This window comes from Rasamsonia byssochlamydoides, assembly GCF_041956645.1.
Source record: "Rasamsonia byssochlamydoides strain NRRL 3658 unplaced genomic scaffold VTN77scaffold_11, whole genome shotgun sequence".
Lineage (NCBI taxonomy): Eukaryota > Fungi > Ascomycota > Eurotiomycetes > Eurotiales > Trichocomaceae > Rasamsonia > Rasamsonia byssochlamydoides.
This window is the reverse complement of record NW_027192394.1, coordinates 26,605-48,353: the sequence shown is the minus strand read 5'-3', so window position 1 is coordinate 48,353 and position 21,749 is coordinate 26,605. Positions and strand designations below refer to the sequence as shown.

Genomic DNA, 21,749 nt, shown 5'->3' with positions numbered 1-21,749 from the left:
GGACAGAGAGCGGATGAGAGAAGAAGAGGAAGTGGGCAAGCAGGCGAAGGGTTTTTCTGCGCTCCGGCAGCGGAGTTAACTCCCTCACCGCCCTGCGTCACTCGGGGCTGCTGGACCAATCACGGCCTTTGGTTGCCCCGCTTATCAAATCCTTCGAATTTTTGTTAGTTAACTAACTGGCTGTGACTAATATCAGGAACCGTCCGATCTCACTAGTCGCTAGTCAAATCCGATCGCACTCATTGGCATCGAGTTGCTCTCAGCCAGTCGCCTCCGATAGGTTACTGTGTAGAGCTCAGTATTCTTCTGGACCTGGTAAGTAGATATCTTTGACTCCAAATTTAAAATCCTGAGCTGAAGGCAGTTTTCCTTGTCAACGTGATCCTCGTTACTGATTTTTATTTTTGGTACTCCGTAGGTAGTCGATAGTTTTCGGTAGTCTATAATTAGCCTCTCGTTCCCGCCACCTTATTCATCGCTACCAAAAAAGAGCCTCATCGAGTCATACCTGGTTGGGCATCATTTCTGATAGTGTCCTTTGCGGTCCTCTTCGTCTGCTCTCCTCTATTGGATGATACTGTTCCTGGCGGCGAGAATTGAAATCATCATCAAGTCAACAACGAGATGACGTGACGAGAAGCGGGTTTCCTGCTCTCAGCATCCACGGATCGTAAGCTTCTCGAAGTGTTCGTACAGCATTCCCACGTGAGGAACCAGTTGGAGAAATAAAATAGGATAAAATAAGGTGTCTTCTCGGCATGAAGCTAATATCTCATCGTACTGATCGCGACTTTTCCATATCAGTACCTGTAGTGTCTGGAGATTCGGATCCAGATATCTGTTAAATTGAGAGAAAGAAAACATTCATCGAAAAGGCCTTCCTTATCTTTTTTTTTTCGCTCTTTCATATCTTGCTCTTTCATCTCTCGTTTTCTTATTTGCAAGTTCAGTAATGACGATTGATGGATGTCTAAATCGAGTCCTCGAATCCCGAGATCGTTTCCTATCGCTGCGTGCTAAAGAGATATTCAGCTTCTGGATCTGAAAGGATTCGAACACGACTATCTCAGTGAAAGTCTCCATGTTCCTGGTAAGATCCCCTTTGGGAAGTATCAGCAAAGGTAGAATCAGAGCGTCAGATATCAGGTTCTCTGGCATCTACGTCCTTCGGGGAAGGCTCCTATTGTATGTAGGATACAGAAAAAGGCAACGGTGCCAGTAATCATTATAAACGCAGTCTTTCTGTCCGAAGAAATTATTCTGAAGGATTTCTTTGGAAGCATTCCAGTTCTATTTTCTTGGCTCGTACTGAAGCCAGAATCTGACGACTGTTGTCCTTATCCTAGAGGAAATCTAGCAGCAAAAGTTTCGTAATGAATCCTATAACTTATCCTATATGATGTACCATGATCCTGTAAATATGCTCACAAAAAGCACTCCATAAAGAGACTTTTCCTACACTGAATAGCTCTCCTACCAGGAAATTGATTCAGATTAACTGATGACCGTCATCAGACAATATCAAATAGCAATCTTTGGCATATCGACCTTGACAGCAAACTTCCTGAGCTGTAGGCCTCTAATCGAGCCAGATTCTCTCAGTGGAGAAAAACTTCCAGTACTACTGCAACCGTTTTCACTAGATATCAACTCGAAATACTCTCTAGGACACTCGAATCTGGATGTAGATAGCCTATAATATTCTCTAGATCCAGCAATACCAATCGTATCCGTCTAGCAGCTGCCGAATAATCTCCATCGTAAGACTCTTCTCGAGGATCCAGGGACTCCCTCCGCATTCAACACGCTCGTTCCTGATATCACCACCCCGACACGACAACAACACGTCGAGTCACCACCGCCCTGAGCCACTTCTGCCCACAACAACGCGCCAGCGAATATCAAACAGAGGCCAATTGCATTCACTCCTCGCCAGGCAGCACCCTAGGACTCGCCCAAAAGGGAAATCTAAGAGAGACTCGCTTACACTAGCTCCATCTCTCATCTCAAGGGTATAAATACCCTGTCCTCACCCTGCCTCCCTCTCTCTTCTTTCCTTCTTCTTTCTTTTCTTCCTTCCAAGCGCTCTTCTTGTTTTTACAAGCTGAGCCCAGTGTACTGTCCCACCGGTCTCCGGTGTCTGGCACATACGCCGCACATTCTTTGGACCCGCGTTCGAACGCTTTCCTTCTTGTCTTCTGTTTTGTTTCTCTCTCATTCTTCCTGTTTGCTTCAGCGTCCTGTCTTCTCATTTTTGTTTCCCCTTCGATCACCCCCTCGCCTCACCCATCCTGTTGAGGTACACGGTACCGGCTGGGCCTCAAGCACGTCTTGTTTTTCTTCTCCCCTCTACTTTCCCTCGAGGTACACGGTATCGGCTGGGCCTCATTACCCCCTCCCCCCGTCTGAGGTACACGGTACCGGCTGGGCCTCAGACAGGTCGTGCTCTCTATCCTGCTTGATCCGGCTAGTTACTTCGGTAGCTAGGTCCGGTCGAACAGTACAGAAAGAAGCCCGACTATGGCAGACTTGTCTGTCAAAATCTTATCTTTGGAAACTTTTTCCCACCACTTCAAGTTTGCTCTGGCATAGCACAGCGCTATCCGATCATCTTGGCTCTGTTTCTCGTCTTCGGACTTGAACAGCTTCTCGTCTCAATTTTTTTTTTGGACTCTCTCTGTTCAAGGTACTCGGTACCGGCTGGGCCTCGAACAGGTGGTTGGCCAACCACGACAGAACAGGGTCTGCACGCAGTCTGTCTCTGTCAATAATTTTTGGAACCTTTTCCTCTCTTCTTTACCGAGTTTGGTGGATGACATAGTGGTTGTCACTGACTTGGAACTTTTTTTTTTCATCACTATCTCTCGCATGTTCGAGGGGCGTGGAGAAGAAAGAAATGAGTAGCGTCCTTCGTTTATCTATCACGTAAACAAGATACAGTTAGTTTATGTAAAGGCATCGAGATTCGAAATGACCTTGATCCTTGACTGCAACGCCAACAGTGGTGTAAGGTATATTCTGTACATGCACGAGCCATACGTAAGAAGCCATCCATTCATCCCAATTAATTCTTTCATGACGATCATCTGTCTCTCTCTTCTCCCTGCGCGCGGCGCGTATGTGTGCGTGTGGTAATCTCTATTTATCTTTCTTCCCATCGCCACTCCGAGCAGGTCCTCGTTCTCGTTCTCGTCGTCGATCACCATCACCAATCCCAGACGATCGAACGACAAGACCCAATCTCCACAAAACCCAGACAAAGCCCAGAACGATGACGAGTACCGTGCCCAGCTCGATCTGTTGTGCTGTTTGAAGACTTCTGCTACTCGCCCCCTCTTCAGCTACGAGAGGTGCTTCTTTCAGCACAGGGACTTGAATATCTTCGACAAATCGCGACGATGATAACGACGGATGAAGCTGGAAGAACATCGTGCGAGGGCCAAAAAGACCCTCCCAGCCCAAGTTCACCCGATCGAACGGGTTGATCCCCATCTTGGTGCCGTCTTCGGCCGTGCAGGCCCAGAAGACGACCGGCCAGGGGACGGACGTGGAGCGGTACCCGGACTGCGAAGGTTCGAGGTAGCGCAGATGCAGTGGGATGGTGATGTTCCAGCTGTCTCCATCAGCGTGTCCGTGTCGATCTCCAGGACGGGATTTTCTACCCGCAGGAGTTGCCAGTTCGAGAAGCAGGTTCGAGCCCCATCGTGGGACGACCCAGTCCGGGGCTTCGAGATCCGTCTCCCCCGCAACGCTCCGCAGAGCGACAAGATGGTGCGAGTTCAAGAATAACGGATCAGTGGTCGAGAGCTGGTATTTGTCGGCGAAGATGGTCGAAGGAAGCGTAAGGTAGGTGTGGAGAGCACATGTTGCATCTGGGGGAGCAGGCGGGCGGGTGAGAAGTGCCTGCCGGGGTATTGAGATTTTCAGAGTAGGATGTAACCCCGTGGGGGACTCGAATGATACTGTATAAGAGACATCCTCTGGAAGGGGATGGTGTCGAGACGGGAAAGAGAATAGAGTAGGTTCTTCGAAAGAATAGTCAGTTTTGAGGAAAATCTCATTAAAAAAAAGACCAGTCAGCACTTACTGAGCTTCTTGTCCTCCCCTATCACGACCAAAAAACCACCCATAGAAAGCTCCTCCAGATCCGTAGCTTTCTGGGCCGCCAGCAGTCCCACCTCGATCTTATCAGACTTCCTCTTGTTGTTCTTTCTGATCTCTTCTGTCCATCCATCCTGGCCCTCAGGCGGCTTGGACCATAACGCGGAGACGGTAAGCGAGTGGGAGATACTGTCGTAGTCGATGTCGACTGAATCTGCGGAGAGGAGAGACGAGGCGTTACTCTGGCAATCCGTGTTATCGGCGCCACAGATCACATGCTGAATATAGGTGACCAGATCGGCCAGGGAGGGGAGAAGGCTGTGAAACTGAAGAGCTGACGTTGAGGCGAATCGTTGCGAGAGAATCGGGGGAGCTGTAAATGAGATCTGAAGGAGGAAAGAAAGCTCGAGTTAGCTCGAGAAATGTTCTTGAAGAGAAATGGAGCAAGCAATCATTATTCGCTTGCAACATGATTATTACCTCCGGTAACAAGCATTTCAGATCTTCGGCGAAGATCTTCTTAAGCAACGGACACAGACGCTCTCTGCCAATGACAACTATTGTAAGCGCTAGTCGTTCTAGGGGGAAAACAAGCAGGAAGATTTCTTTCACACGTACGTCGTTCGATTCGCTGCTACCGGAGTATAGAAGACGTGCAGACCGGGAGAGACTCGACTGGAGAACGGCACGACAGCATCGTACGGCCGCTCGGTCGCCCATCTGATGTGGAGTTCATGACAATTCTTGAGGACTTGCCAAAGCTATTGCCTAACTAATCAGCAAGTGAACAAGAAAAACATTTCAATTCCTCTTCCTCCGGATTGCAACGCCATTCAAGGTTGCTATGTACACACCTCGCCAGGGAGCTCGTCGAATCCGAACGTGAGCCGCTCTTCCTTCGCAGCATCCAACTCTCTTATCGACAAGACATCATTGCTGAGTTTGGCCTGCTTATCTGGATCGAATGGTGATTCTGCTCCGTGCACGAATGTAATTCGTCTTTTCATGTTGTTCAATTGTGTCAGGTTGTGAGCTCGAGAGAGACGACTGTTTTCGAAGCTCTAATCTAAAGCTGGACGGAGTCCGGGGAATTCTGGCGATCGCCGGAATAGGCTTGGCTTACACTATTCGTGGATCTCTACAATCATACACACAGTTACAGTTACAGTACATACTCAGTTCTTCTCTCCACATCGCCCTTGAGAAATATACAACATGTTTTTCAGATAGATGTATGACTGTGATATAGGTACTCAGTAATATAAAAAGTGCTGCCTCACTAAAATTGAGTTCTACTACCACTACTACTATTATTACTAGAAAGAGGATTGACTTTTGCATTGATTCACCGTTCAAACACATGAAAATTCAAGTGTCTAAATACATTACGGTGAGACGAAAATAACCTGCAAGAAAAAGAAAAAATAACAGAACCGAATGCTCAAAATAAAATGCCCAAAGTAATTCCCCCATCCGGAACGCCAATCATGCAAACAGACATATATCATCAAGGACGTTACTGGTTACTGTTACTATGTTCATGGCAAGATCTCGTTCAACAATTCTTTCTGCGAAGCAGTCAAGCTCGATGGGAACTTCACGTTGACCTTCACTATTAGGTCTCCTCGTTCAGAGGGTTTCTTCGAGATGACCATACCCAAGCCCGGATAGCGCTCCTCATGGCCCGGCTGGGTAGGTCCTGGCTTGGATACACGGATGGATTTGCCGTCGATGGTCTTGACAATGCGTTCCCAGCCAGTGAGGGCTTCTTTGAGACTGAGTTCCACTGTCGTGATGAGATGGTCGCCACTGCGCTTAAATGTCGGATGCTCTTTCTGTTGAACAGTTAGCTTGATATTCTTTCTGAGACCTTACAACTTGGATCTGAACTTACCTCTGTAACGATCAAGTGTACATCCTGTCTACCACCCTCTTCTTGATCTCCCACGCCCTTGTACTTGATCTTGGAACCAGCCCTCAAACCAGGCTTGATGTTGGCTTCGAGCGTCACATCCTGTACGGTGCGCTTGCCGCTCGCATCGAATGTCTTGCTCTTGGTCACCACTTTCTTCGTCGTTCCATGGAAGATCTCTTCGAGCGTCAGAGGCAATTCTTTTTCCACGACGGTAGGTTCTGGCGTTGGAGCACGGCGCTGCTCGAAGCCGGGTCCTCCAGTTGACGTCCTGAAGGTTCTTGCACCGCCGCCGCCGAGTCCACCTCCCAACATTGTGAAGATGTCATCATCGTCTAATCCCATTCCACCGGCCGATTTGGCGAAGTTTCTGAAGATATCATCCGCGTTGCTGAAGCGGAAGCCACCTCCGCCCGGTCCAGTGGTGAAATGGAATGTGCGAGTGCCTCCACCAGGCATACCTCCAAATGCGAATCCGCCAGGCATGCCACCCTCGAAGGATGGGCCGCCAGCACCAGCTGAGGGTGGAGGGCCACCGCGAAGGAGATATTCAAGACCGAATTGATCATAGATCTTGCGTTTTTCGGGATCAGAAAGGACTTCGTAAGCCTGAGAAACCTCTACATGCCGTTAGCACTGCACTTGCCTTTCAATGAAATCGAATGCGAAAGACATAAACCTACCTTTGAACTTCTCTGCAGCTTTGGGGTTATCCTTGTTCTTGTCAGGATGCCATCTCAAAGCGGCCTTCTTGTAGGCCTTCTTGATGTCATCCTGGGAGGCATCAGGCTTGATGCCCAACGCGTCGTACAGCTTCGTTTCCGCAACCATGTTGCTGGATTAAATCGAGTATGAGGTTGAAAGGAGGAGTGTATACCAGCGGATGAATTGGAGTTGAAGTATGGAATCCAATCACAAAAGTCAGGATTGTCGACAAGCGCCAGCTTAAGAGCGTCACTGACAGGTGAGGCTGTGACGGGCGTCACCTACTCGAATGACGTAGAAGATTCCTTGTCTGTGATTGGCTGTGCAAAAGACGAACAGTAAAGAACAAAACAAAGGACGCTAAGAGAAGAAAAGTGTTGCGATGGTCATCCAGTGCAGTGTGTGCTGTACTTGAATGCGGGAGGATTAGGGAGGACTGCCGTGTCCGGTGGTGGTGACGTGAGAGGCCAGAGGGGTATCTGTGACCGTGACATCTATCGAAGCTTCTAGAAGGTTCTATCTCAGGGGGTATCAAACTGATGAAAATCTAAGTGACAAGATGGATTATGGCTAAATTAATTTACCTATATGCAGGATAGTCTATAGGAGGCTCTTTTAAATGGTGTTGGGGTACGCATGTTGTCTGGTCTGACGGTGATGGTTGCAGTGTTTCCCCGTGATGCTGGATGGCGGGGTGACGTATTAGTCAAGATTGGTGACGCTTGGACCAGTTGGATATCTTCCCCGCTCTCACCCAGCTTCACCGTTGCTAATTATGGGTCGCAAGAGGAGCCAAGTCGCCAAGTTCAAGGGGAGTGGAAATATTTGCCTGAGGCTGCTCATGAAAGGATCCATGGATGCTCACACATCCCAACCTGGATGCTATTGAAGTTTATCATGAGGTTACATCAGTAGCCTATATCCGGATATGTCATCAGGAAATTGCTTTCTATGAGTCTTTCAAATTGAAATGGCCGCTCTGTTCTCTCATCTACACGAATAATACTGAGAATGCGGATCAGAACAATTCCGATGCAGGTATATCCATCACCGAGTTCCGATATCATTTACGAACGGAGCGGAGGAGCGAGCCCGGGCAGCTCTTTCGCTACGAGAAACTGGTCTGGTTGATTTATTAGATCTATTTACACCTGAATATAACTATCCGATAGGTTATCATACCCAACAAACGAAGCAGAGGGGCAGGCTGCATATCCAAATCCGGATATCGTTGTCTCTCCATCAACCAGTGCTTGTCCTGGTTTCCGGATATGATAATCGCACCCTGGTAACTTCCGGAGACGGCATGTCCCAATGGATCGATCACCGAATCTCACGTTGATGTTTCGAGGCTCGAGAACATGTCCATCTTATTCTCGACGATCCTTGCCGTGACTCCAGAATCTGTTGCAATGAAATATTCTTGACCAGTCGAGCTGATCAGTCTTTGTCGTGCACAGCCGCACTAGCGCATTCCAGAATGGTGCAGGTGGTTCCTGAATGTCGAGGCTAAAAGGCCTGAAAAGCGACATTAACCCCAGACCATTCGCACCAGTGGCCAGGACCCAGGGCTAGCAACCTACGTGCAAAATGTGAAAGCAGCGTGTTCCGCGCCTGGGGATCTGGCCACAGAGTCGCAGAAGAAGCCTGAAGGTGAGTATAAGGCAGTTCCCATTGATCTAGTGTCGGTGGTTTGTGAGATATTCCAGTACAATTTGGCTGAGGCATGTGCAAAGGACGAGTGAGTGTTGATGCTCTTCTCTGTGGTGGCTGCCTCTTCTAGAGGAATTACAGGAAAATAAATGTCCTGCGATACATATCTGCTGACTTGCTTGATCAGAATAACAGCTACTGCTATCTGGAACAAGTCGAAGATTATGACAGCGACATAGGCTGCACCAACAGCCCGAATTTCTCTTGCCCTGACAGCTGCATGATTCGATTCTACACTAACGCGCATGAATACAACATCTCGGGAGGCTCCTCCAAGCAATTCAGCTACTACTATCTGGTCGGTGTCGGAGATCGATGGAACCGGAATTTTCAGCAGGGTTGGAACACGGTGCTTTAGTGTGAAGGATAAGACGAAGGAAATGATGCCAGTGCTTCTACTTCCGGCTTTCTATATCTGGTGAGGTGACCGACACTTTGACTGCTCCCACCGCTGTGTCGACGACTCCAACCTCAGTGGTCGCGTCTTCAAAGGCGGGAACTACGGGGATGACTTGCGCAGAATCATCATCACTATTAGCATTAACGACGACGACCTCCGCTGCAGCGGCCGCCGCAGCAAGCAGTTCCCATGCAAGTTCAACCGGATACGGGGTGTCTTCCACCGGATCACCCTTTGGAGAGCGCGGTAGCTGGGAAGTGGTGGATGAAGCTCTTCATTTTCTTTGTCCCAACAAAATTTCGCCGAATCTATAATGAAGCATCTTGTCTTTGGCATGTATTACAGACTATCGGTATAACATCGTGTACAGTACATGTAGTGATGATACCCCCACTCTCGAGTCTCAACGCATCTAACAAGACAAGATCTTGATTCAAGTATAGAAATACAGCCGACGGATCTCAGAGTCGCTAGAGCTGTGTTTTATCACGATTTTTCCTCTGCGGTCATACATTGGTAGAGCTTCATCCCGCGGGCGGATATACTCGGCGCCTCGGCTATGGTACTCCGGCGAGGCATAGAAGCTCACCCCGCCGAGATCACCGCCGAGGACCGGCCTGGGTACAGGACAGGACATACGAACTGTTGCAAAAATCACTCCTTCACCGGGTCCTTCATACAACACTCCCTCATTGTATGTGGGTATTTGTGTGTTTTTGGGACCCTACATTATAGCAATGGCTAGCAGCTTGCGGATTCTGGTGCCCGTCAAGAGGGTGATTGACTATGCGGTAAGTCTGATTCATCCGGAGATCCTCGCGGCGCATGTCTTGCATTTCCCCTCGACTTGACCTGTTGGCTACGTTCAGACTTGACGGAGCTGAAAATACTGGCATGAGGATTACTATACAGTTTTGCTATTGTCATTCTCTGCTACGATCCTTGCTCCTTTACCTCTTCCGAGTCGCGTTTCTGTATGCTCTCGACATGTGACTGGGACCGAGAACTGACACATCCCCCTGCGTTGATGTATTCTACAGATAAAACCCCGGATCAACAAAACCCAGACAGGCGTCGAGACTGCCGGCGTCAAGCATTCCCTGAACCCATTCGACGAGCTCTCTGTCGAAGAGGCCGTCCGCCTCCGGGAGCGCAAGGGACCGCTCAAAGTGGACAACATCCTGGCGCTGTCTGCTGGCGGTCCCAAATGTGCTGACACCCTCCGTACCGCCATGGCCATGGGCGCCGACCGGGCGCTGCATGTGGAGGTCCCCGAGTCTAGCGACGGTAGTGGGCCCGAGCCATTGACGATCGCGAAGCTGCTCAAGGCTGTCGTTCAGAAGGAGAACATCAACCTGGTCTTGCTAGGGAAACAGGCCATCGACGGCGACCAAGGTCAGACGGGCCAGATGCTCGCGGGCCTGCTGGGCTGGTCGCAGGCGACGCAGGCGAGCAAAGTCGAGGTCAAGGACGAGAGCGGTACGGTGGAGGTGACCCGCGAGGTGGATGGCGGTGTCGAGACGCTCAGGGCGAAGCTGCCCATGGTCATCACGACGGATCTGCGACTCAACGAGCCGCGCTATGCCAGTCTGCCCAATATCATGAAGGCGAAGAAGAAGCCGCTGGACAAGAAGACGCTGGCGGCCTTTGGTGTGGAGGACAAGAGACGGCTGAAGACGTTGAAGGTTACTGGTATGCTATACTACTCGTTGGGGCCATCGTTTCCCGTTCTTAATATCGAGCGCATAGAATCACTAACGCCGTTTTTGAACAGAACCGCCACCACGACAAGGTGGAGGCAAGGTCGAGGATGTCGACGGTATGATCGCGAAGCTGAAGGAGCTTGGCGCTCTATGATTCGGCCTGATCTCTCTACAGCACCCGAGAGGGTGAAAAGAAAAGAAAAACCTGCGATCTTTTTTTTTCCCCCTTTCATGGGAACAGTATGTACGAAAACACATGTTTTATATGTTCGAGCCGTAAAATGGACTCTAGACGTTCTAAACAACGGTGCCGTTTATGAATGCCGACGAATGTTCAACCTCCGTCTATCTGTTCTGAGCTCATTCCGGGGAAGAAGGGAAGACATCCGGTTGATTGCGGACCACTTGGTTAATTAACTCGAAAACTTCCCCCTAGTGTACGCTGGACTTTCTCATTATTATTATTTGTGATAGGAAGATGGAATAGAGCCCGCACCTGGGTGCCTAAGGTAATGGACTGAAATAGCATCTCGGTCCTTCAGGCTTCTTCAGGGTTGGTAAGAGCGGGATCGACCCAGTTAAGTCCCGACATTCCTATTAGAGATCCCTGACTTTGAGATCTGGGTCTCCGATTTGTTGGTTCAGTGGTAATAGTTATTTATTTATTACCTGTCAGAATAAATTTAAGAGTTAATAAGCCCTGAAGATGAGGCGCAGCAAACTACAGTCTCCCAGACCTCTTCAACTAAGCTAGGCTAAGCTTTGCTAGTCACAAGCTCCCTCGGGTATGCAGTGTCCTCCCGCTTCGATCAGCGCTCTTTTTCTTTGTCCTTTTTCTTTTTTTCCTATTATCATTTTTTAACCCCTTAAGCCTTCTAGTCAATGCATTGTTGAGAGACAGTTCTGATTTCTTATAGTGCCACTGTCCACAGAGGCCCCAGACGAGAGCAGAGTAGGTGCAGACTGCAAAGAGCTTTCAACCTTATATATACTCCGTACAGGATTATAAATGACTTCGTGAACAGGTCCTGACCGTGCAGTATAGTATGAGAGGAGATCGGTGCTAATTCTGCTCCTCGTACGTTCTTCCGGATTGTTGAGGTCGCCGAACTCTATACGTAGTACAGAATGAGGTGTCACAACTTCAACTTTTAGTCCACAGCTAGTGGCATGGTTAGGAATGAGAAAGAAATACCCCGTCGATGGACGTAACGCGAAAACAAGGAGTCCCCTGAAAGCAACTCTGCTACCAGTCAGTTGATATAATCGAGAATTTTGCGTGTGAAACAGGGTATTAGATTAGATTAGGTACTCAGGATCTTATGGTGGATCCAGTGTCTGGCTAGAAGGCCCGCCTGGACGGATCTTGTGGATAATCAAAATGCTTCGTCATTAAGTGAGCCGTGGATTTGTTGACTGGCAGCCATCGTCGATCGGATCGTCGGCTTCAGGCCCATCGGAGCCATCGACTGATAGGCAGTGGTAGGCCCTATCGAGGCCCCTCCTACGTCAGCCTCTCCGCAGCAGCAGCGGACGATGACATCGTCGCCGTCCAGGATGCAACTGACTCGACAAGGCCAGAACTTGTCACTTTGTCAGCCCACGGCGCCACGCGGACAGCACCTTCGCTGCCTCTTGGCCCTTCCGGCCAGGCCGTGCAGAATTCTTAATTTATTGTCGTGCCCTCCAGGGCTCACCTAATAAGAACCCAGCCCCAGATGGCTGAACCCGGGACTCTTCTCCCGATAAGATGCGCTGAACCACAGCTCTACCCAATTCAATTCCTCCAGGGGTTATCACACTTCCACCCATCGTCTGCCCCCTTCCATGTTCTGTGCATACTTCCATCTGGTCGTCTGCTGACCTGAACTGGGTTGCACTGTCCGAGGACCAGAGATAGAGCTTTGTCTATGACTCTATCCTCTACGGGTAAGCTGTTCCTTAATTCAGACGACTCGGTCTGCCGATCGTGAACTAATGCAGGATCCGCATTCTTCAGATCACATTCCCAGGAAGCCGGTTCGGGACACCCGACGTATGCGTGGTCGCTGCTTCCGTCACAGGCCGAATCTTTGAATTTTGTTTTTCTCTCTTATCTCTCTCCCGACAAGCAGCTGTTTTCTCCTACGGGAACATCCAAAGTTTGGGACGACTACCCGTGCGCTGCGTCATTCACTGTTGATTGGGGTTTACTCAGTCATCATGTCTCGGAATTCTTGGAAGGATTACTCCAAAAAGGGACTGGGAATTGGGAAGAAAGGGTTCGACAAAGCATGGCAAGCCCTCGATAAGCTGGGAGCGCCCGTCAACCGCCTGTCGAATCGTGTCGGGGCGGAGGCCTTCTGGCCGATGACCTTGGATAAGGAAAGCGACAAAGCAGCACGGATCCTCCGCAGCTTCTGCAAGGATGGCTTCTACGACCAGATCGATGCTGAGGTGGCAGCTGCAAAAGACAATGACGTTCCCGACGGCAAGAAGAAAATTGACCGTCCCGTGGGCAAGCAAAGAGTCCTCAAGAAGATCCCCGCTGAAGTTATCAGACAGGCTAAGGGGCTCGCCATCTTCACGACCATGCGAACAGGTCTCTGGGTCAGCGGAGCGGGCGGCAGTGGTATCTTGGTCGCGCGCATTCCTGAAACTGGTGAATGGAGCCCGCCCTCGGGCATCCTCCTACATACTGCGGGGGTGGGGTTCTTGGTTGGTGTCGATATCTATGACTGCGTCGTCGTAATCAACACCTACGAGGCCTTGGAGGGCTTCAAGAAGCTCCGTTGTACACTTGGCGGAGAGCTCAGCGCTGCCGCTGGCCCCGTCGGTATGGGTGGAATACTCGACTCCGAAGTCCACAAGCGACAGGCGCCAATCTGGACGTATCTGAAAAGCCGTGGGATCTATGCCGGTGTGCAGGTGGACGGCACAATTATCATCGAACGATGCGATGAGAACGAGCGGTTTTACGGAGAGAAATTATCAGCGCATGACATTCTAGCCGGCAAGGCCAAGAACCCTCCTCCGTCGATTCGAACCCTCATGCAGACCATCAAGGCTGCCCAGGGAGACAGAGATGTCGATGAGGCCCTGCTGCCGCCTCCAGGGGAGACTCCTGGCGATGCGACGATCGCCAACGAAGAGGAACAAGGCACGTTTGGCATTCCTGCTGCGGATGACCCTGATCCCTACGGTGTCAAAGCATTGGAGGAACAAGGCCTCTTCATTCGAGAGGCAGGAACACATGCTCGGCCAAATCGTGAGGTCTTTGAATTTCGTCCCAGCCCTTCGAGTCCCATCTATAGCGCTTTTGCCAGGCAAAGCGATTCCACGCGGAATAGCTGGCGAGCTAGCGTGCAAAGTTCCAAGAGCTGCACCAGTGTGGATAAGGGCACCCAGACGGAGGACCTGCCGATTCATGCCAGCGCTGCTGACATCTCGTCTCGGAGTGTCCGAGACGTTCCTGACCGTCCCGACCGTAATCCATGGGATATTCCTGACACGTCAGAGGGGCCCTTGGGCCACGATGATGGAGATGATGAGTACGAGCAAGGGGATTTTGAAATCCATGAAGCGAGCAATACGACCATCACCAATCCGGACAGTCCGAACAGCACAGTGGCAGTTCCGGTCGAGGATGGTTCTTCGCAGAATTCATCACCCACCTTTTCTCGTCCACGGCTGGTGACTATCAAACGCAACCCTCCCCCAGCTTTACCACCCCGAAATCCCGAGCGTAAACATGACTCTTTCTCTACTCAAAGCTCCATCCCACCTGCCTCTCCATCTCCCACCACCTCTGCGCACCCAGAGATCCGGAAGTCCAGCGAATCATTGCGCAGTGACCTGACTCCCAACGGTTTCACGGAGATCACCCCATCGAAGGTTGACGGTGCCGCTAATGGCACTCACACCCATTTTCATGACGATTTACACTCTGTGGAAAAGGATGAATTCCATTCGATACCCACTTCGCCTGTATCTGAGGAGAAACCAGTGCTTGAGACAGGAAATGAAGCCTATATCGTCTAGTCGGAAGAATTATGACCCTTTATGACCTTTTCACCATATGATGCCCCCTTTTGTCTTGTGTTTGTATGTTTTTGCTCCCTGCTGAGCATGCCACGATGGATTCTTTTTTCGGCTTTTCAATGTAGGATGGGATGGTATTTGTATTTACCTTTTTTTTTTTGTTTCATGGGAGAGTGATAGGATTTTAGCGGGCAGCTTCGGTTCAAGAGCCCAAACACATCATTGTATATTACATGTATGTATTCTTCATTTACGGTGTGATCATTCCTCGAGAAGAGGACATCATTTGAGCAATCAGCCATGCATAGTTAGCTTTGCATCCTCGCCTACCAACTGAAGTATGTACATACCTACTCCATGGCACCATCGATAATAATCACATCACGTGGGCTGGTGCCTGGTGCCGGCGGGTCGGGCAGTCGGCGCAGTCCCCTTAACTAAATTGATCGTCCAATAATCATCGTTCCTGGCCGCCGAATACGAGAGTAGTCTGAACTATCACCATCCAAGTCAAGAACAGCCTGGGCAGCTCCCTGGTTGGGCCATGTCTGCCTGCCATGGGCTTTCTTAATTTCTAACTCTTCGCCCTCGGATTTCTGCTGTCGTTGACCTTGAGATCGAACTGGATCGCTTAGTGCAAGGCAGCAGTTGGGGTTTCAGCCAGTTACGACCCGCTTGCTAGATCGACATCCAATACTTAACAAAATTGGTAGTTTCAGTGCTAACAGTCTCACAGGCACGACCTTTGTGCCGAAGTCTTTTAAAGCAACTGCATCCATCCTAATTTCTTTTCTCTTTTTCTTCCATTCTTCATTCTGCAGTCTTCAGTTGTCTGTCTTGCACCTAGTTAGGTACTGTCCTTTTCTGAGTCATGGCTCCGACAACCTTCAAGGGACTTGTGGTAGTCGCAAGTGGGACCTTCCCGGGGTATAAGCAAAGTGAGTTACAACCCAGCAGCATTCATTGGAGATCTTTGAATTTCTGGCATCCTCTGACCAATCATGTTAGCCGACTTGAAGAAAATTGTTGAGAACAACGGCGGTTCTTTCAACTCCAAAGTCTCGGATGAATGCACTCATTTGGTGTCTACTCAGAAAGAGGTTGATAATAATGGGACAAAAAGTCAGTGCGAAATCTATGTTAACTGCATGATATCTTCCCAGAGCAAAGTCTTCCGTTTAGTCCAGTTATTTTTTTTCTTTTCTGTGACCCTAAAAATTGCCTCTACTATGCCATCTCGTCGTCCTCGCTGACATGAGGGTCATTCTCGGCTAGACAAGCAAGCCGCAAAGCTGGACAGTTGTCACATCGTTTCCCTCGACTGGCTGCTAGATTCAGAAAAGGCCAAAAAACGACTTCCCGAAAAGAAATATCTTTTCAGCTCGACCAAGGACGCTTCTGGAAAGAATGATTTTGCTGATACCAAAAATGAGAATGGCTCGTCTAAGAAACGATCCCTCGCAGACAGCCTAGACAAGGATGAGAAACTTCCCAACAAGAAGCAAAGGGACGGACAGAAGGCCAAGTTCAAGGATTTGAAGGTGGACGTTGACGAAGTTTGCCAGCATCAGTATGGGGGTATGATGGGCGCACCGTCGATTTCAAACCATGAAGCTGACTGAACAATGTAGGATCACTCGAAGTCTATATCGACAGTTCAGGACTCATCTGGGATGCCGCTCTCAACCAGACCAATGCAGCCAACAACAACAACAAGTTCTACCGTATCCAGCTGCTTAAGAAGAAGTCTGCTGACGAATACAACACCTGGACTCGATGGGGCCGTGTGGGTGAATTTGGCCAGAGCGCCATGTTAGGGAATGGTACCTTGGACGTGGCCAAACGCCATTTCGAGAAGAAGTTCAGGGATAAAACAGGCCTTAGTTGGGCCGACCGGCTGGCTCCTCCAAAGACCGGCAAATACGCTTTCGTTGAACGTAATTACGAAGAATCAGACACGGAAGATGAGAAGGCCACAAAGAAGAAAGTCAAAAAGGAGACACAGGAGGAGGAACGCAAGCCTGTCGAGAGCACGCTCCCCGAACCAGTCCAGCAACTCATTGCCTTCATCTTCAACCAGCAGCACTTTTACAACACAATGGCTCAGATGTCGTACGATGCCAACAAGCTTCCTCTGGGGAAGTTGAGCAAGCGCACGCTGCAGACTGGCTTCCAGATCCTGAAGGATCTGTCTGAGCTGATTAACAATCAGTCTCTAGCGACGTCCAAGTACGGTAAATCGTATGCGGCGGCTACGGAGGAGCTCAGTAATCGATACTTTACCATTATTCCTCACGTTTTTGGGCGCAATCGGCCTCCCGTGATCAACACGCCGGACTTGATCAAGAAAGAGGTCGATTTACTAGAAAACCTGACGGACATGGAGATTGCCAACAGCATTGTCAAGGAGTCGAAGGATGATGAAATGGTCCATATTCTGGATCGACAGTTCCAGGGACTGGGAATGCGGGAAATGACTCCATGTAGGTGCCCGTTTCCATGGAGAGGAGTGCAATGCTAACAGAACCTTTTAGTGGATCACAAATCCACGGAATTCCAAGAACTGGAGAACTATCTAATGAAGTCGCATGGCTCCACTCACTATATGCGTTTTCAAGTGAGTACTATGTTACTTCCCGGCCGAGTCGTGATTGTTGACCGTTGCAGGTGCAAGATATCTTCCGCATCGAACGTGAGGGAGAAAATGAGCGTTTCTTGAAGTCGAAGTACGCAAATATCAAGAATAGCAACCGCCGACTGCTGTGGCACGGGTCTCGTAGCACCAATTTCGGAGGAATCCTGAGCCAGGGTCTACGCATTGCCCCTCCGGAGGCGCCTGTCAGCGGGTACATGTTTGGCAAGGGGGTGTACTTTGCCGATATCTCGAGCAAGTCGGCTGGCTACTGCTGGGCGTCAAATAGCGGAAAGATCGGACTGCTCCTGCTCTGCGATGTCGAACTGGGCGACCCCATGCTGGAACTCGAGCATGGCAACTACAACGCCGGTGACGATGCCAAAGCTAAAGGTTGTCTGGCGACGCTTGGTCTGGGCGCGACTGCACCGCAGCGCTGGAAAGATGCGAGCTGTGTGCATCCGAACCTGAAGGGGGTGCTGATGCCTGACACGTCTGTTCCTCCGGGGCCGTCGGGAAAGGGCGCGTCGCTACTGTATAATGAGTACATTGTCTACGATGTGGCTCAGATCCGCCAGAGGTATCTGTTGAAGGTACATATGTACTGAGGTGACGGTTGTTGGTATCGGGACGGCGAATGGAGTCTAGGATCGAGGATTGCAACTGGTTTGATTTCGGGAGTTCCTTCTGTGATTTCTGTTCTAGTTTCGTACTGTCTGATATTGTACAACATCTGGCACAAATGTAGTCCTCTCGCTATTACCTAATTGCCAAGTGATTTCACTTCAACCAGTCGGTATGTACAGTACATACGTACCCAAACGAAAACCGACATCTGACCTTAATTCTAATCATTGTGATTCCAAAGTAATCTCGATCACGCGATATCTTTATTTGTCTAGTAGTGAACCTTTCGACAGCATCTGCTAGCACCTTTCAATGCATTCAGTGAAGCTGTTAGAAATAATAGACACGGAAGAATTTTCGTGTTCATAATGTACCAATAAATAAGTCTGCCATTCTCGTATGGAGGTACGTAATTAGCAAGGTTCGAATCGAGTAGGGAACAAACAAACGCGTCTAGATTCTGTTTTTTTCCTGTCAATTAACTGTTGTTTGTTAGTTAACCTCTGCTTTCCAAAGTTCAGTCGTATATATGTCATGTGGTGCAGTAGATAGGTATTCGGTAATTAGCGAGCCAAGTGGATTGGATTGAATTGATGGGCTCACTCAGGCTGGTTGATTGATGGTAATGACGCCTAGAATTAATTAATGATGCTAGCTGTGCTGTGCTGTGCTGTGCTGTGCTGTTTAAACTCTGATATGTAATGTATGTACCTGTATCTTATGTATGTATGTACCCGCATAATGGGCTGAGTTGGGCTGATAGCAGCAAGAAGAACAAATGTTCATTGTCAATCAACAGCATGAATTTGTATATATTACTTTTTTTTTCTGCATTTGTTAGTTACATCTCTCCTGTTTAATGGGGGAGTTAGGTTTGGAACATCCTGCATTGCATTATGCAGAGATGTGTACATAGACAGGTCAGGTCATCTTGATCAGGTAATGGATTCATTATCATCATCCTTTTTTTTCTTCAGAGCGAGCTGCACTTCGTTTGTTATGGCTGTGCTGCATCAGCTCGGTCAGCCCTATCTCTATCTGTAGACCTCACGAGGCTAGGTTCGATATCAAAACATCAAAATTCCCAAAAACAGAGACAACAACGCGCTCGCCTTCCCCCCTTCCCCCCCACAAAAAAAAGTAAAATAAAATAAAACAGCCTCTGATAAGGGGTGTCCTCCCTCCCGGAGCACCCCCACAAAATTTGGTTGTTAGGAAAAGATGGGTTCTCTTTGTTTTGGAACCAGAGGGATTCGAACCTGGGTGTCTGCATCCCTTTTGGGACTTTTTTGCAGGTGCAGTCCTAATCACTACACCGCAGCCCCAGGTTCTTGTTGACTAGTAGAGAGAATAGTTGGATTATATGTGCCAGGAGTGAAGGGTGAGAAGCAGTTGGTCAGGTGACCGAGACACAGTCAGCTGGAGTCTGCCCTACCTTAGGTAACGTGATGACCTCCCCAATTGTCCTCAAATTAATATTTACTATCTACCTAGGTATGTTGTACATGAGACGGGACTTTTGAGCTTATAACTGTACATACATGGTGTTTTTCGAATTTAGAGAGATGCACCTAAGTAAGCTTTGCCTGAATTAATTCATTGATTTTCCTGATTTGGCAATTTGTTCTAATTAACCTTAGTTTCCCACTGAAGGCACGCATCTTACCTCTGTTGTCGGTCGCCCTGATAATAGATCCCTCTTATTGATTGAGAGAGGTCACACTCGTACGGAGTACTCCAGATGGGTCACACAGTGATGCTGATGGATTGTATTGCTCTTGCATACTTTTTTCGCACCTGTGAGGCATTTTATGCTGTGATAGTGATTGATCAGTAAAAACAGTAATGTCAGCCTCAGCCATATTTTCCTACTGTACTGTACATAGAGCTTTGTCAGATCACTGTATGTCGTTCGTTCCTACATAGAGATCATAGATCACCCCACCACAGCCTCATGCGCTGTTAATAGCAGTCTGATTGGTGCTGGCTTGTCAATCCAGCTGCGTCATTTTCCTCTGCAGCTGAGCTTGGTTATGTACGCTTGTCATCAGTTCGCGACAGAGGAAATCTTGGTCTCTTTGGGTGGGATATACCCATCTGATCAGCTCCAGATTGGGACGGAGGACAGGGCAGTCAGCAAGCTTCCCGTTTGGTCATTTTTTTAACTCTTTCCTTTGTTACGATAATCGCGCTTGCAGCTTGCTTAATTCGCGCAGGGCTGTGTACATACGTATACGAGCCCTCTAGGGCTAACTCCCGCTGTTACCAAATCGGGTAAACCGGGGGAATGCCGTCTGTATCACTTCTCCCCTGACTTCGTTATATATCCCTCAATTCGCCCTGTCACAATTCAAATTGCTCTCACAGATGTTGGCTTATCTTTATCTGGTGCGGTGGCCTTTGCAATGCATTCTCTCACGTGTTCTATTGTCTCTGCTAGCCTGGCAGCTGCGGTGTCGGCGCTGCACCTCCCCCCCACTCCCTCACGTCCCACGTGACCAAGGGTGTGACCATATCAAACAAAGAGGATGTAGATTGTGTCTTCAGGTAGTCATCTGGGTGAACTGACCGGTTCTCGGCCAGGGATTTGTGAAACCACAAAAGGGGTCAAATTCTATGCTGGCTATGTGCATCTTCCCAACAATACCCTGGCCGACGTCAACGTCAACCAGCGGTATCCCATCAATACCTTCTTCTGGTTCTTCGTGCGCCGCTGTCGATCTGGCTGAATGGCGGCCCGGGCGCGTCCTCCATGATGGGCGTATTCCAGGAAAACGGGCCCTGTCGGGTCAATCCGGACTCGAATTCGACCTCTCTGAATCCGTTCTCCTGAACAACTACGCCAACTCTTGTATATCGACCAGCCATGGCGTGCCCACGAATGGCATTTACGACAGGCGTCCGAACAATTCGTGACTGGTTTCCCCGATGGAAGAATCCCCACGCAGAACAACACTTTCTACCTCGGCACGTTTCCGAGCCTGGACGTTCAAAACACCGCCAACGGCACCGAGAATGCTGCCCGATCTTTCTCGGAGTTTGCCCAGATCTGGTTCACCGAGTTTCCCCAGTACAAGCCCGAGGATGACCGCGTCAGAATCTGGACGGAGTCCTCTCGAACATAGACATCGCGATGGGGAAGATTTCGACGGTCCAGAATACCTTTTACAGCACGGAAGGTCCGTCTTCAACGTCTCAGATCAAGAACGACGTTCCTCCGATGCCGTCTCCGACGTGCTATATCTTGAATCTGGGATCCAGCTGCACTGACGAGCAGGCGCAGAGCGTCGAGAATGGCTCTGCGCTGATAACGGGACTATTTCGTGGTGGATGAGAACTCGCGAGATCTCTTCCCTTGGCTCCAACGTTTGGACTCATTTCATTCAGCTATGATATTGTTTGATTATTTGAAGGCACATACGTTGCATATACATACATGCTCGTCGTTTCTTTCCTCAACCTGTATAGACGTCTATTATGGAAAACTACGACTACGACACTTTTCATGAAAGAAGCCCAGGAGGCGAATTGCATTTTTACACCCTCCTCGATACGTTCCATCTGAAGAAGTCTTCTTCTTTTCTCCTCTAGGACACGCAATAATGTGGGATTAGAGGTGCACCTATATATATATAGGTATACATAGATAGAAATATATATAATATGAGGTACAGCATATACATGAGTGAGAACTCCTCTTTCCCCATTATTTGTCATTGTTTCCATGAATTATATCTATCTATCTATCTATCCATTAATTGAGATTATCGTATTGGATTATCGATGCAATGGAGCCAGACAGCCACCCTTTTCTTCTATTTTTTTTGTTCATTTCAATTCACTTTTAGTACTCGAATTCTATACAGCAGGCAGAATAGAAACAAAACAAGGGAAATACATGAGCATATACATGTGTATGTATATATGCATGCATGA

General features: G+C 49.0%; 6 protein-coding genes across 6 annotated transcripts; 4 read left to right on the top strand and 2 right to left on the bottom strand.

Annotated features, from left to right (window-relative positions):
- Positions 1–3,138: 3,138 nt before the first annotated feature.
- On the bottom strand, positions 3,139–5,108 carry VTN77DRAFT_782 (uncharacterized protein; the record flags this gene model as incomplete). Its single annotated transcript, XM_069424249.1, has 5 exons — positions 3,139–4,025; positions 4,088–4,487; positions 4,582–4,645; positions 4,720–4,862; positions 4,956–5,108. 5 exons carry the CDS (start codon positions 5,106–5,108, stop codon positions 3,139–3,141), a joined length of 1,647 nt encoding a protein of 548 aa, XP_069280263.1.
- Positions 5,109–5,639: 531 nt separating this feature from the next.
- VTN77DRAFT_781 (uncharacterized protein) lies at positions 5,640–6,844 on the bottom strand (the record flags this gene model as incomplete). The annotated part of the gene is made up of 3 exons (XM_069424238.1): positions 5,640–5,936; positions 5,996–6,633; positions 6,697–6,844. The coding sequence occupies 3 exons, from the start codon at positions 6,842–6,844 to the stop codon at positions 5,640–5,642; spliced, it is 1,083 nt and encodes a 360-aa protein (XP_069280262.1).
- A 1,600-nt stretch (positions 6,845–8,444) lies between these two features.
- Positions 8,445–8,789, top strand: VTN77DRAFT_780 (uncharacterized protein; the record flags this gene model as incomplete). The annotated part of the gene is made up of 2 exons (XM_069424227.1): positions 8,445–8,459; positions 8,559–8,789. The coding sequence occupies 2 exons, from the start codon at positions 8,445–8,447 to the stop codon at positions 8,787–8,789; spliced, it is 246 nt and encodes an 81-aa protein (XP_069280261.1).
- Positions 8,790–9,568: 779 nt separating this feature from the next.
- VTN77DRAFT_779 (uncharacterized protein) lies at positions 9,569–10,688 on the top strand (the record flags this gene model as incomplete). The annotated part of the gene is made up of 3 exons (XM_069424215.1): positions 9,569–9,622; positions 9,872–10,523; positions 10,606–10,688. The coding sequence occupies 3 exons, from the start codon at positions 9,569–9,571 to the stop codon at positions 10,686–10,688; spliced, it is 789 nt and encodes a 262-aa protein (XP_069280260.1).
- Positions 10,689–12,736: 2,048 nt separating this feature from the next.
- VTN77DRAFT_778 (uncharacterized protein) lies at positions 12,737–14,554 on the top strand (the record flags this gene model as incomplete). Its single annotated transcript, XM_069424205.1, has 1 exon — positions 12,737–14,554. One exon carries the CDS (start codon positions 12,737–12,739, stop codon positions 14,552–14,554), a length of 1,818 nt encoding a protein of 605 aa, XP_069280259.1.
- An 871-nt stretch (positions 14,555–15,425) lies between these two features.
- VTN77DRAFT_777 (uncharacterized protein) lies at positions 15,426–17,794 on the top strand (the record flags this gene model as incomplete). Its single annotated transcript, XM_069424194.1, has 6 exons — positions 15,426–15,492; positions 15,563–15,676; positions 15,830–16,132; positions 16,186–17,037; positions 17,089–17,171; positions 17,222–17,794. The coding sequence occupies 6 exons, from the start codon at positions 15,426–15,428 to the stop codon at positions 17,792–17,794; spliced, it is 1,992 nt and encodes a 663-aa protein (XP_069280258.1).
- Positions 17,795–21,749: the final 3,955 nt, after the last annotated feature.